Raw genomic sequence first — 15324 nt, 5'->3', positions numbered from 1 at the left:
AGCTGTGCTTTTTGTACATACCACTTGAGTACACAGTAAAAATCAAAACATGTACACTTGTTACCTTAATTAGCTATACCTGACCTGATCCTTAAAGTCAATGATATTAAATTTGAGACTACTTCATTACTTAACATTCATGGTCCTCCTGGTCATGATTTAACTCTTTATCACTACCAAGCATTTTTACTATTCAGCCTCACACCAGCAAATGTCACTTTTGATGATCCAACTAATTCCTAAAAGTGAAAATCAAGTCCCTGCTTCCCTACATATTTTTACTTGAATATATGGTTTCAGTACATTCAGCAGACTATACCTGCCTGTCTGTCTATCCATGCATTCATACATGTACATTATGATATTAGTCAGTCAGCCAGTCTGTCTGTCTGTACGTCCATCTACATCTGTCTGTATGACTGCCTATCTCTATGTTTATCTATCTGCTCTAAATATTTATCTGTCTGTGTGTCTGTCATTCTATCTGTCTATCCCCCCTGTTGAAAAAAACAGCATATGCTGGTTTGGTATGTTTTGAAGCATGGCAGCAGTTTGAGCTGGTTTAAGCTGATCCTTAGCTGGTCATGAACTGGTTTAAGCTTGGTCAAGTGCTGGTCCTAAACTGGTCCTAAGAAACTAGCTCCAGCTCAGGACCAGTTTAAACCAGCTCATGACCAACTAAGGACCAGCATAAACCAGCTCAAACCAGCTGCCATTCTTCAAAACATAACTAACTAACATATGCTTTTTTTCAACACTATCTATCTATCTATCTATCTATCTATCTATCTATCTATCTATCTATCTATCTATCTATCTATCTATCTATCTATCTATCTATCTATCTATCTATCTATCTATCTATCTATCTATCTATCCATCCATCCATCCATCCATCCATCCATCCATCCATCCATCCATCCATCCATCCATCCATCCATCTGTCTGTCGATCAAACTACATATATAAATTACCACCTATCTACGTACTTGTCTCTCTGACTGTCTGGTCTGTCTATTAATCTCACTGCAAAAAGGGAAAGCATGGCATTTCACTCAACTGGTACATCACGCCAAGGTTAAAGGGGGAGTGAAATGCTGTTTCATGCATATTGAGCTTTTTACACTATTAAAACCTCCATTCCCATCCTAAACATGGACAAAGTTTCAAAAAAATAAGTTGGACATTTGATGAAGTATTTCTGTGTCAAAAACACTCCTTCCGGTTTCTCACAAATTTCGGAAAGTTTTTTTCGAGTATGGGTCTGTGTGACGTAGAATGGGACGGAATTTCCTTGTACGGGCTCTTCTCCTGGAAGGGTGCACGCACAACCATGACCGCGACCAGAGCAAGAGAGCAAATGCACGCCCATAAACGCTCCACTCACTGCAGTCACAGGACTTCACGAAATCAACAATGTCCCCAAAGAAGTGTGTTTTTGATGGAGCAGTCCCAACGATAAAGGTTCACAGACGTGCTTTGGAAGCAGGGGGTGAGTAAAACTGCTTCAAATGTCAGTGTGTAGTTGGATATCATCGTGTAAGTAACACAATCATGTATAGTTCATTTATTTACATTTACATTTAATCGTTTAGCAGACGCTTTTATCCAAAGCGACTTAGAAAAAGAGGAGAGCAACAGAAGTAACGAAACAAACAAGGGCAACAACCTGCAAGTGCTGTAAGAACTCTCAGTTAATCGAGCACAGTACACAATTATTATTATTTTTTCTTCAGACAAGCAAACAGAAAATGATACATAAATAATGGATAAATGCTCCATTTATCAATGGAGCATGTGATGTATGGTGTGTGTTTCAATACATTTGTTTAGCTGACCACTATAGGTGTCTGTTTGTTTATTGTAAACCACACCAAACATATAAACCTAGGGGACGTTCACACAAAGCGTGCTTCTTCATTCAAATGCGCTACTATTCCATTGTTTTTATATGTAAACACTAGTCTGACGTGCAAAACCGTTTCACTTGCTACTGCTAAGGTTTAGTCGCATACAATAGTCCAAAACCAAATCTCCTCATAAACCATGAGTAAACACACAAATTTTTACATGCCGCTAAATACAGTAACTTACATACCACATAAGACGGACGTCCTGCTGTTGCTGCTTCTCCTAATCAATTTATTTCAGCCTCTGGATCCAATTCTGGATCATAGATGTATTAGTTGAATCTGATTGATATCCATGTTTTATTTAGGGTAACGTTTTCTTTTCCATGCTTGAGGATGTCACAGCTTTCAGACGCTCTCCTTGCAATAGCTGCCTGCACGATATGCCTCCATCCTCTCGTTTTTTTAGGAAAGACTCTGTACAGCCTATCTTTCTTTTATAAATATAATAAAACTAAAGAATTTCCGGAGGTATGAAGGATGCAATACTACTCTATAGGTAGTCAAGATTGACATGAGATTGATTCAGGGAAAGCACAAATCAGTAACAAGTATACCTTGGATTAAGTCTTTGGATGACACTGACAGTGTCTGCCAAATGAATACATTTTGAAATATAGCATGTTAAATTCACATTAGAGCTGCAACTAACAATTATTTTTTCTGTCGACTAATCTAACGATTATTTTTTCGATTAGTCGACTAATCTAACGATTAATTTTTTTACCCTTTGAAATTTTTCAAAATTCTGTGGCAACCACTCGCATAACGCTAGAGGTGTAACAGTACAGACTGCTCACAGTTTGCTTTGTATCAGGGTTTTAGGTTCACGTTTCAGAACAGTTTGGTATTTGCTATGTTCAGGGGAAAAATGACTACTGTCAAATGAAAATAAAGAAAATAAGAACAGATAACTTAAATAGAAGCAGCAGCACAAATAAATACTATTGAGCAAAGATGAGAACAAAATAAACAATGCTTTTCAGGTAGGTCCAACATTAGTTTTTAGGTAGAGAAATGGAATGAAGTAATCAAAAGTAAAATAACCACACATTTAACTGTTTAAAATAAAAAAAAATAATCCTTATTAAACTTACAAAAGCTATTCAGTCAGGAGCAGTGAGTGATGTCTTTATCTTTTGTTTGACATTAAATAGACAGCAGTGAATGCTACTGCCCCTTTAAGACCCACGGATAGTCGTCGTATTTTCTGTATAAAGTTCACTTAAGGCATAGAGTAGGCTATGACAGTTTGACATACTTTTTGTGAGTTTGTCCGTTTAAGCACAGGATTTGAAAGATAACTCATTATTTGCGCGCTTTGGGACGAGTGCAGAGACAGATCTTCTCATTCGAGTCTCCTTGCTACACGGGGGTGATGACTGTGAAAATGACTGCTCATATTAGGACGTACAGCAGCACTCGCATGCGTTTTATAAAGTTTACAAAGAGAAACCGTTTTGCCCACGTTTTTCTTTTATTATCGCTGTTGTTGTAGTGTATACCCGAGGAGTCAGCGCGTGTATCCATCGACAGAAACATACATACAGCATTATTTCCAAGTTACAACCCATATTAAAGATGCGTCATCAGATGCGAGATGAACCGAAGTGTAAGTGCGTCCCCGCAACTTTTGCTCGGGATCCCGGTTGGGAAACACTGGTCTGTATTGATTGACACCGCGCTGGTTTGTTTAGAATTATATGAGCGCCGTGACCGCGTGATGAAGGCGTGTCGCAACTCTGTTATTCAACTGCTCTGGTTTTAAAAGCGATGTCATACTAAATGCGCCAAAATGCAATAAAACTTGTTTTACGGTCGAATGCAACGCGCGTGTGTGTGTGAGTGAATAAGAGACGCGCAAAAGGACGGAGAGAGAACTTAAGGAAATGCAGCTAAACGAATATGCGTGCGTCTTTTAAATAGCGTAAAAATGAATGAATGACGAATGTGGCGGCCGTTATTGATTATGTGGCAGTCCGCCACAAATTAGTCTATGTGTGGGAAACACTGTTTGGCCTCTGTTTAAAGTATTCCCATACTTTTGATATTCGCGGTCTAGGTTTTTGTGATAGAACCAGGAGCAGAAACCAACATTACGCGAGATGAACGTCTGACACGACGCGTCGACGCATTTCACGAACGTCGACGTATTTCCGTAGTCGACGTCATCGATGACGTCGACGCGTCGTTGCAGCACTAATTCACATATGGCATCCGAGACTAAATTTTGTTGACCTATAGTGTGTCACCAGCCGAGAGTCTAGTAGAAACCCTGTGAGCAGTAAAACTACATGTTATTTGATGAAGACATGCAGCTTTCCTATAAACACATCTTTGCTGCTCACTATTATTATGCATTCCAGACCGTTTTCTGTACCCCGGGGCTGTAAGCATAGACCCCTATTGCTAGAAATGGCAAGAATAAACAGTCATAACTCCTTATCATTTCATTGTCTGTTATTGTGTGTTTGCATTGAGGAGGGGCTCAGTGCCACAGCTGATGCAGAATGATTTAAGCACACAAACAAATCCCCCCTCTCTCTTTCTCCATCCCATCTCTTGCCTCAACTCAAACCCACACATTCTTTTGTAATGAGAAGAAAATGAGGAAACAGTTCCCAGAGCAGGCTGGTTTGAAGCTGCAGGCTGAACATTAGTAAAAGTGTTATGACTCCGCTGTCACTCCTCAGGGGAAAAAATAACTGGATGGAGGAGGGTTTTTTAAGGAAGGTACAGAATAGCAAGCTTTAAAGCTGACAAAAATAAAATATGCAAATGAAATGTTTTGATATTGGAAGATATGTTAATTAAAATCTATTTGTGTGTGGGTAAGGATTCGCATTCTTGAAAATGTTTCCAAAAATGTCAAAAACGGACTTTTGAGGATATTTGACGTGGTTCTGGTTATCTGAAAGGCTTATAAAGAAAGCCAAATTATGTGTTGCTTTCCATTTACGTTTATCAAATGGTTTCTGTTAGGGTTAAGTTAAGGGGTAGGCCTATGCTATTATTAACATAATTATCTTAATATGAAAATCATTGCAGAAGTAGTCGCTTATGTAGCTTCAAAAGTCTGTGTATGTAAAGGTACAGGTTTGTACCTTTACAAAAAGTCCCAAAAAGTTGATGTGTTACTTTAAGTGTTTTTTTTTCTTTCTTTAATTGCTAATGTGACCTTTTACACCACAGACTGAACAAAATTAAGCATTGCTTGGTAATTGGTTGACCTAAATTGGTATTATCTAATTGTGTACTAAAATTTAACACACTGTAATTTTTTTTTTTTTTAAATGCAGGTCTCCAATTGAAAATTTTCTAATGACTGATGATCACATCTAAATTTTTCAGTTGGCCGAATTGAATTTCTGTGAATTAAATTGCATCAATTCAAAAACATGACATCATGACTTTGCGTAAACACTAGGGATGGGTACCGAAACCCGGTATTAAACGGGCCCCGGGGGTGAATTTTGAAAGACCGTTGTATCGATAAGCTCGGACGTTATCGGTTCTGCTGTCGGTACTTAAAAAAAAAAAACACACAAAAAAACATGTGACGAGAGAGAGAGAGAGAGAGAGAGAGAGAGAGAGAGAGAGAGAGAGAGAGAGAGAGAGAGAGAGAGAGAGAGAGAGAGAGAGAGAGAGAGAGGCGCAAAACGACAGCCCTAATGAGTGATGACAGAGGACAGAACTAATTCAAACATAGCCTGGTTACACTTTAGATCTGTGATTTTATTTTAGATTTTGGCTTCCAAAGATTATAATTATAATATTTATGTCCAGCGCAACTTAATTCCCTTTGCAGCAGCGCTGTCATTTCTCACTAAGGCCCTGTCCACACGAACACGGGTATTTTCAAAACCGCAGCTTTTTCTACGCGGTTTGGCTGTTCGTCCACACGCAAACGCTATATCCGGTTACTAAAACCGGACTTTTTTGAAAACTCCGGCCAGGGTGAAGATTTTTAGAAACTCCGGTAACAGTGTTGTCGTGTAGATGGTGAAACCGGACATTTCGGCTTTTTTAATTTAAAGTGCGCGCCGTTCTTTCCTTTGTTTGATATCAGATTTTCCACATCTCTTTTTGATTTACGTGAGTCGATTCTATGCGGTGGACTCGACTACGTGCTTATCACACGTATATAGATACATGTTCAGTTATTTCATTGTATTGCAGAACAAAGGCGCCAGAATGCAATAATACAAAATAGTAAAGCAAGTGTGTGAAGCTATTACAGTCCACTTCGGCCTTGCACCTGTGTATACAGTTGCCTGTCACTGAGTCCAAAGCAAAGGAACTTGTAGGAAGTGTTTTACTTGAGTCCATGGCATATGGGCATCCCTCAGTCAGTGTAATGTGCATCGGTGCAGTGAATGGGACCATTTTTTTAAAACCGTGCTTGTGTGGTTGTTCGCGATTGTTTTTTAAAACGGAGGAAGAAAAACTCCGGTAATAAAAATACCTGTGTACGTGTGGACTAGGCCTAAAACTCAAACGCAATGACAGAATCAGCACGATCAGTGATTGTTGTAAAATACAGTCTAGCTACTGTTGGTAAATTGTGGGACGTGTTTAATAATAAAAATAGCGATTAAAAGCACAAAAATGTGCTCAAGAGATTGTTCCCAAGTCGGCGCGCGCTCTGAAACAGCCCGCAACGAGACGAGCAAATTACACTTTCGGTTTCACACTCGCTTCTAAAACGATCAAATGTACACAAACATCTATGTCAAAATGACCTGCTTGGAGAGTCTCTTAAACACAATTTGTGTCTAAAATGAACGTAGTTTTTATGGATATAGTCGGGAGAAAATGTAGTGCATGTAGTTCCGCCAACCTGATCTCACAGAATTAATATTTATAGCCTAATTTTATATTTTGGATCAACTAACTCCACTCCTACCCTAAACCTACCCACTCTCAACAATATAAAACACGTAACAGGCAAATAATTACACATTTAAATTTAAACATGTATTTATTGCAAAAACGGACCAAAAAACAGTATAAAAGTATTAACTTATATTGAATTACAAGTCTTCTGAAGTCATACGATATCTTCATGTGAAGAAAAGAGTTGATCTTATTGTTTTAGTCATTGAAATGATGATTGTGCCCCTTTGTGAACAGAACACACATATTTCTGATTCAAAAATTATACACACATCACGACAAGTTTAGAATGACGCGATCGGTCACAAGACACACGAAAGCCAATGGCATTTTACAATCAAAGCTGATGTATTGACGCAATTGGTCACGAGACAAGCTGCCATTTTAGAACGGTCAACACACGTCAACACTTCAGATGCTGTCAATCATCACTGGCTTAAAAAAAAAAAAAAGAACACTGCGCCTGTGCAGCCTCTGTAAAGCCCGGCACGATTTAATTTCCCGAATAAACCTTTCTCAGGTGAGACGTTTGTGTTAGTTTAGCAATTATAATGTTTGGATCTACACAAAAACACATAACATTTGTTAGTAAGAGGCTTCATGGTTCTTAAATTTCATTTCCCGGTATTCAAGAACTGTATGTGAAAACAAACATTGACCCTTTGAAAATGTTTAAATCAAACTAAATGTAAGAGTATTTAAAGAAGAGAAACCGACATATTTCTGCTGTTTTATAAGCATGCCCTTCTGTCACCGAGTCTGTTGTCTATTTTTGCTATGCTCGTGCTGAATTAAAGCCGGTGCATAGTTCTTGATCAACTTGACCTTATTAAAGGGGGGGTCATTTACTGTTTACTGTTAAAGGGGGGGGGGTCATTGCTGTTTCATGCATACTGAGCTTTTTACACTGTTAAAGACTTGGATTCCCATCCTAAACATAGACAAAGTTTCAAAAACTAAGTTGGACATTTGATGGAGTATTTCTGTGTCAAAAATACTCCTTCTGGTTTCCCACAAGTTTCGGAGAGTTTTTTCGAGTATGGGTCGGCTTGACGTCGATAGAGTGGAAGGTACTTGTATGGGCCGTATGGGCTCTTCTCCCGGAAAGGTGCGCGCGCGTGATTAGAGCGAGAGAGGAAATGCACGCCCATAAACACTCTCTCAGGTGCAGATCCAGTTGTCCGTGTAACACTTCTGTCCCACCGCGCTTCACTTTATTCCTATGGGCGATGTCAAGCGACTTCCACGCTTCAGCGCAGCATTCCCGAGAAGGAAGCGCTGCATTTGAACTGATTTGAACGCAGAAATGATGGGAAGTGGCACAACATCACGCTTTAATCGTGTCGCAAAAGTGGATCTCCACGGTCACTGCTGTCACAGGACTTCACGAAATCAACAGTTACCAAAGAAGTGTGTTTTTCATGGAGCGGTGACGATAAAGGTTCATGGTCCTGCTTTGGAAGCAGGCAGTGAGTAAAACTGCTTCAAATGTCCTTTTTTGCTGGCTATCGTCACGTGAGTAAACATCAGTAAACAACACGATCGTGTATAACGTTAGTTAATTTATCAATGCAGCATGCGATCTATGGTGTGTGTTTAAATACATTTGTTTAGCTGACCACTATAGGTGGCAGTTTGTTTAACATTATTGTAAAACCACTCAAACATAAACCTAGCGTTCTCACAAAGCGTGCTTTGTCATTCAAATGCACTAACGTTACTCCATTGTTGTTCTATGTATAACGTTACACTAGTCTGACGTGCAAAACCATTTTGCTTTCTACGGCTAATGTTTAGTCGCATACAATAGTCCATAAACCAAATCATGTCCTCATAAACTGCGAGTATACAGTACATACCACAGAGATGGACGTCCTGCTGTTGTTGCTTCCCCTGTTCTATTTATTTCAGCCTCCGGATCTGATTCAGGATAATATATGTATTAGTTGAATCTGATCGATAGCCGTTTTCTTCTCCACGCTTATGAGGACGTAACCGCTTTGTGCGCGATCGTCATTATTTAGCTCCGCCCACACGATACGCCTCCAGCCGCTCTGTTTTTTTTCGGAAAGACTTCGTACAGCGTATATTTCTTTTATAAATATAACAAAACTAAAGACTTTTCGGAGATATGAAGGATGCAATACTACTCTATAGGTATTCAAGATTGACATGAGATTGATTGAAACTGAGTGTTTCATCCCCCCTTTAACATGAAAGATAAGCGATTTCACCATAAAATCATGTAGTCCAGTGTTCAGTGTGTTTCACAATCACCACATAACATCCAGCGCTGTGCAATAAATAATAAAATACACAAAAACACATCACTGCCAGAAATTTTGCCCAAACTTCCAAGGCCTGTTTAAATGATTAAACTAAGCGTATCTTAACTTTAATGTTACATTTATCAAGTGAACTTATATACAGCATATTATGCATGTGTGTTTGGGAATGGGGCATTTGCAGCAGATATATATGCTACCCGTCATAAATCAAAGCACATCTCGGAGGATAACACCGGCAAAAGTGACAGAATGGACGATATTATAGTCTGTATTTGTAATACATGTTTTAGGGTGAGAGTGATCAGCGAGATGAGCGCTGCCAGAATGCACAACGGACGGGCGTCGGGCGGCGCGTGGCTCCCGCTCTCCATATGCACTGCTTCTGCCCTTTCAACCATAGCTTGCGTGTGCAGTGTGACATTTGAATAGTCACAAAGCGAGTTCGCGACCAGCTTTGACCGTTCTAAAATGGCGGACGGCTAACGCATAGGGGCCCATAGAGTCGCTAATGAGGTATACATATCTGTGCACACGACAGCCAATGCTGTCAAAGATGACGTGACGTTTCTTCCGGCAGCGATATTTGAAATGTATTATTAATGTTTGGCGGATGGATTAACCTTCTGATTGCTTTTGGGGAATTTCTTCACACAAATCAATCGTTTGGCCTCGGAACACTCAGAATATTTGTACTTTCTGAATACATTGTGCCTGCAGTCGTATCTGCCTGTTATATCCTGTTTTTTATAATACACAAATGGGTAGGTTTAGGGAAGAGTTTGAGATACGTGTTCACAATGTGTCTGAATATATGTGTGTCCACAAGGTAAATGGATTTATAAACATACTAAATTATGTTGTTGTTGTTTTTTCTGCATTAAAAAATGCAGAATGTCTCTTGTGATGGGTAGGTTTAGGGGCAGTGTGTGTGTGTGTGATGGGTAGGTTTAGGTGTAGGGGGATAAAATGAAACGGCGTTGATAAACACGCTAAAAAGTGATTAAGAGTCTTGATAGCACGCCAAAATGGCATACGAATTGGCATGTCATACATACACCATTTCATGAGATCAGTCTGAATTCACAGAATTTCAATTGGCCAACTGAAAAATGTATTAATTCACAGATTTCCAATTCGGCTGAAACAAACTCAAAAACTTAGATGTGATCAGTCACTAGAAAATTTTCAATTGGAGACATTTTTATTTTTTTATTTACAGTGCAGCTGACAGCTGATTGGTTGATTGTTATCAATTACATACCTTTATATCAAAGATATCTGACATTATCAAGATTAATTTGTTCTGACACCATTGAATTCTCAGTTCTTCTCATATTTTAATACCATTTTCTAAACTATGGCGAATAAACTGTTATAATGTGAGATAGTGCTGAAGGTGTCTGAATTAATGTTGTTGTCTGAAAAAAATTCAAAAGGCATTTGAAGTGGTCCACACAATCTGAAAGATCCATAAATCAGCAAAATTGTTTTTGATTTAGATCTAATAATGCAACAGGTGTATGTGGGTTGGGTTTAGATGTAATGTAAAGTAAATATTGACTTTGTTTTTATAAAAAAAAAAAAACATGTTTGTGGTTCTTACAAAGATAGCTTAATGAGTCTCTGTGTGTTTATGTGTATGTGTGTGAGCACTCCAAGAACACTGTAAATTACTCCAAAAAATCATCATCCAAAGTAATTAGCTATGACTAATTACAACACTTTTTAAAGTTAAAAGCACAGCAAAACTGTGTTTTGACATGCATGGGCTTCTACTAAAGGTAAAACAGCACCTCTCTGTGGACACACTTGGGTTGATCCAAGCCTGGATGACCTGGATGTTTCTTGAATTATTTTGTACAAGATTTGTTTTGATATATAGACAGTGGAGTACCAATATATATCCTATCTCAAATACAATGAAACAATCTATGTTGTGTCCACCGTTTACATCACAACTCAAATGCAAAATAGGTATAGACGACAAATACAGGGATAATTTCTTGGTGTGTGTCTAAGGCAACATAAGAGTTCACAAACACTGGTCCCATGGGCGACTGTCGCCATGCACCGCCTCTCTAGTCTTAAATATCACTAACTGTTTGCTTTAATAGCACTAGTTAAGAGCGTGCAAGTAAGCTTGTCAGCTGCAGTGCGGCATCGCGTGCCTATTTTTAAGAATAATATTACGTACTGTGTATTAATATTTCATCAACGCACAGTCCAAAGCTTAAAGAGCCAGACAAACATGAAACTAACCTGGTGAAAACCTCGTAAAGAGTTTTTGATATAAACACGGATACGCGTGGAAGAGTCACGCGCGCAATGAATAGAAATGTAACCTACTTTCAGCATCACGCATCTGCTTGAACTGCACCAAAAACGCAATTATATAATGTAAAATTTTGATCTTACCTCGCCGGAACATCCTGAAGGTGCGGTGATGATGCGCTGTACTTTATCCCACAGTGATAGTCAAAACAAGCGTATCATCTTTAATAATCCGTGTCATATGTGATAAAAGTTTGATCTGTTTTTAATGATCTTCAGACGTCAGGCGATCCAAATAGAAATTCTTCAACTCTTGTCCCCTAGTCTCAGGTATCGATTAAGATGGAAAACAACATCGCCGACATGGAAGTCTCACAATCACCCAGCTTTTTTTTTTAAGAAAGATGACTCCGAGAGCTCGTAGCCACAAATGTTGTGCAGCAGTTTTGCACTTATAACTGCCTCAAAAACCTTTTAGATAGCCATAACAACAGCATTTAAAGTTTTACAATATCAGTCATTGTGACGGGAAAACGGCGTTTTGGTACCGTATAGCCTACCACTCCAACGAGTAGCCTAGTCAAATTACTGTTCTGTTTTGTGACTGCGTTTGGATGCCAGAGATTCTGTGCTGGTTAACGGATGTCAGGCGCCGGTGCGTGTCTCTTCAGGAGTCGGGAGGCTGGAGCATTAGGCTACTAGAGGGAGCTGCCGGGCGGGGAGGGTTTTTGCGATGCCCGATTCGTGAAAGAACCATTCCTTTAAATCGGTTCTTTTCGATGAACGACTCACAAATGTACGTGCGTTAACGTTTTATCATTAGGCTATATGAACATGAGATGATTTTAATATAATTAAAAAGCATTTTATATAATAATAATAATAAATGGCACAACTAAATGTTTAATGAGCTGAATCATGGCTGCAAGAAACTGTCTGAACTGTGAGAATTGAAATACCCTATTTGATCAAACTGAAAAATTAAGGCAGAACAAACAGCAACGTGTGCCTACATATGGCTTTCTTGAAACGTTTAAAGCATGTTATATGACACACTGCTAACTTAAACATTTAGAGTTACGGAATTCTTTATTTTAAACCGTTCTTCAAAACGGGCTGTTCAAACGAACCGATTCAAGGACTTGGCTCATCACTAGAGGTTGGGAGCAGCGAGACCCTCTGTCTCACTTTAATTCTAAACATGTTTCCATTCTGCTTTCTTTCCCCAGTCAGACCTGCAGCTATTAGGAAATCTAATGTTTGTTATTTTGTCTCAAAGCCTGTCTCGTTTTGTGGATGAAACTAGGCTATATTATAGCTGTCTGTTCTCACAAAGGAAATATGAGGAGCTATCTTACCCTATTTCAGGGCTCTTGTTTTCTAAGATGAATTATTAAGAAAATAAATAAATGTATAATATTGAATAACTATTATGAGTGTTGATGGGGTATGGGGTTTTGTTGTTGTTGTTGTTGTTGTTGTTGTTGTGGTTGTTGTTGTTGTGTGGTGGCTAATCTTTAGACGAGCCTTGCATTATATCAAACAATCATGCATCATGGGTTCAGTCAGATTGTTTACAACATTTCTTTTTATTAGACAGACTGGAAGATATGTTGATTATATTATTAATGTCTAATTAATAATTGGTAAATAATTGTATCAAATTAATTTACCATAGCCTAATTAATATATTGTATTGTTTTGTTTAGGATTTATTTGTCTGGCTGTACCCAATAAATCTGCCAGGACAGCAGCACTAGTCCTTCTTTGCTGAGCTGAGCATCCACAGTAAAAAGCCGTAAATCTTCGTGTCTGTGTAAGGTGAGAGTGTTAATGTCCATGTGTCTTGTATGTCTCTGTGTAGGGCAAAAGGGGTTAATGTCCCTGTCCAACATCATCTGACACAAGCACCTGTCACATCAGGATCACATAATCCAGAAAGTAGTAGGGTCAATCACAAGGCTGCTTTAATCTAGAGTAAAGAGGATAATGCTCCCCCATTCCTCCCTCCCTCTCCCTCAGGGGACCCAGTATAGGATGGACACTGATAAATATAAATTGTTCTACATCCCCAGTGGTGTCTTCCTTGCTCTGTTTGGGTTTATCTCCAGTGGACAGAAAAGTGAGGCTAGTTTAATCACATTGTACATTTAAATACATTTAATTGGTAACTATTTAAACTGACAGTAAGGAATGAGAGGTTGTGCAAAAGTGTTTAAATCTAATAGAAGAATGGGAGAATACTAGCCTGGTTAAAACCAGACCATTCTCAGTAGTAACTGTAGCTATAGTAACTGAGTTATGGTCTGGCAAAGCTTCATAGACAAATAATTTCCAACGGCCGATGACGTAGCATATGCAGAGCGACGGAGAAATATCTGAGACAGCAATTCTCTGTTTGTGATTTTGAGGAAGATGTTGCAATGGCTTCTGATGACTTTTTGTTGTTTTTGTAAACAAAATATGATAATAGCTGGTGTCCACCACCACGCCATCAACATTTTTGCAAAATTTAGAAAGCCTAATAGCATCTCGGACCGACTGAAACATCTCGGATTGACGGTCGAACAGAAAACATCAAGCTGTGATCGCATTTGCCCCCGTTTTAAGTCATTTGTATTGTATTGACATTAGAACGCGATTTGCAATATTTTAAAAAATAAAATAATATTGAGGAGTCTTTGGAAAATTGTGTCTCACAAACTTTATTAACATTCAGTCATTTCAGATGTGTTAGAACTTAAGCATAGTTACGCTAGCTATTTATTTACAATTATTTACATTATTTACAGGACTACCAGATCTAGTGTGAGGAAATAAGCACAGAAAGGCCAGATACAGTGCAGAGCTGCTGTGTGGTGTTGGCACATGATCACCCTCCCCATCCTCCTCATCAAAGTAGCCGGTGTATCCCACATCTGGTAGCCGAGTGTTGTTCTTTGCTTGGGTTTTAAAGAAAAGGAAAAGTTTAAATCGGTTAAAACATAGACGATAGCTGATTCGAGCGAGTGATATACCACAGCGACATCCCAGCGTTTCTGATTGGTGCCGCAATTTCGAAGGACTAGAAATGGGCTTGAATGGGCTCTTTGCCAGGCTATTTGCAGAGCAAATCTAAATGAAAGTTGTCTGGGTTTTCCCAGGCTAGAAGAATACTCTACTTATGTTTATCGTCTTATAAAACTATACAAATAAATTATATAACCCTTTTTCTTTGTCTTTTGTATTCTATACAGGCAGAGGACAGTATTATTATTATTATTATTATTTTTTAGAAATGAATAAACTTTTAAAAATATAATGTTATGTTATGTTATGTTATGTTATGTTATGTTATGTTATGTTATGTTATGTTATGTTATGTTATGTTATGTTATGTTATGTTTGTTATGTTATGTTATGTTATGTTATGTTATGTTATGTTATGTTATGTTGTTATGTTAATTAATCCATTCAGTCATTTTTTAAATACACAAAAAAACGAAATGTAATTGATTATAATTTTTTCAGTGTATCTATTTATATTAAAACTATATATATATATATATATATATATATATATATATATATATATATATATATATATATATATATATATATTTAATAACATCCTATATGTAATCAATTGTGTTTAATATGGAGTTGGCCCGCCCTTTGCAGCTAACAGCTTCAACTCTTCTGGGAAGGCTTTCCATAAGGTTTAGGAGTGTGTTTATGGGAATTGTTGAATATTTTTCTAGAAGCGCATTTGTGGGGTCAGGCACTAATGTTGGATGAGAACCAACCCCTGAAAAACAACCCCACACCATAATTGTATGTGATGGTTATGTAAGGCTTAAGGCTGATTTATACTGCTGCGTTGGACCTCTATTCCGCAAGTTACGCGTTGGTTTTAATTTATATTTCTGCGTTGATTTCTGCATCAATATGTAATTACACATTCAGGCCGTTAGTGGGCA

The 15324-nt window shown here is 38.3% G+C and overlaps 1 protein-coding gene across 1 annotated transcript in view; it reads right to left on the bottom strand.

Annotated features, from left to right (window-relative positions):
- The window catches only part of LOC137062800 (reticulon-4 receptor-like 1), a 232126-nt gene extending 220088 nt beyond the window's left edge, over positions 1 to 12038 (bottom strand). The window contains exon 1 of the mRNA XM_067433715.1: positions 11510 to 12038. Within this exon, the coding sequence (XP_067289816.1) occupies positions 11510 to 11522 (13 nt within the window). The 5' untranslated portion in view covers positions 11523 to 12038. The remainder of the gene's footprint in view (positions 1 to 11509) is intronic.
- Between the last annotated feature and the right edge of the window lie 3286 nt (positions 12039 to 15324).

This window comes from Pseudorasbora parva, chromosome 23, assembly GCF_024679245.1.
Source record: "Pseudorasbora parva isolate DD20220531a chromosome 23, ASM2467924v1, whole genome shotgun sequence".
NCBI lineage: Eukaryota > Metazoa > Chordata > Actinopteri > Cypriniformes > Gobionidae > Pseudorasbora > Pseudorasbora parva.
The sequence above is the reverse complement of the archived record's forward strand: the minus strand, read 5'-3'. Positions and strand labels throughout refer to the sequence as shown.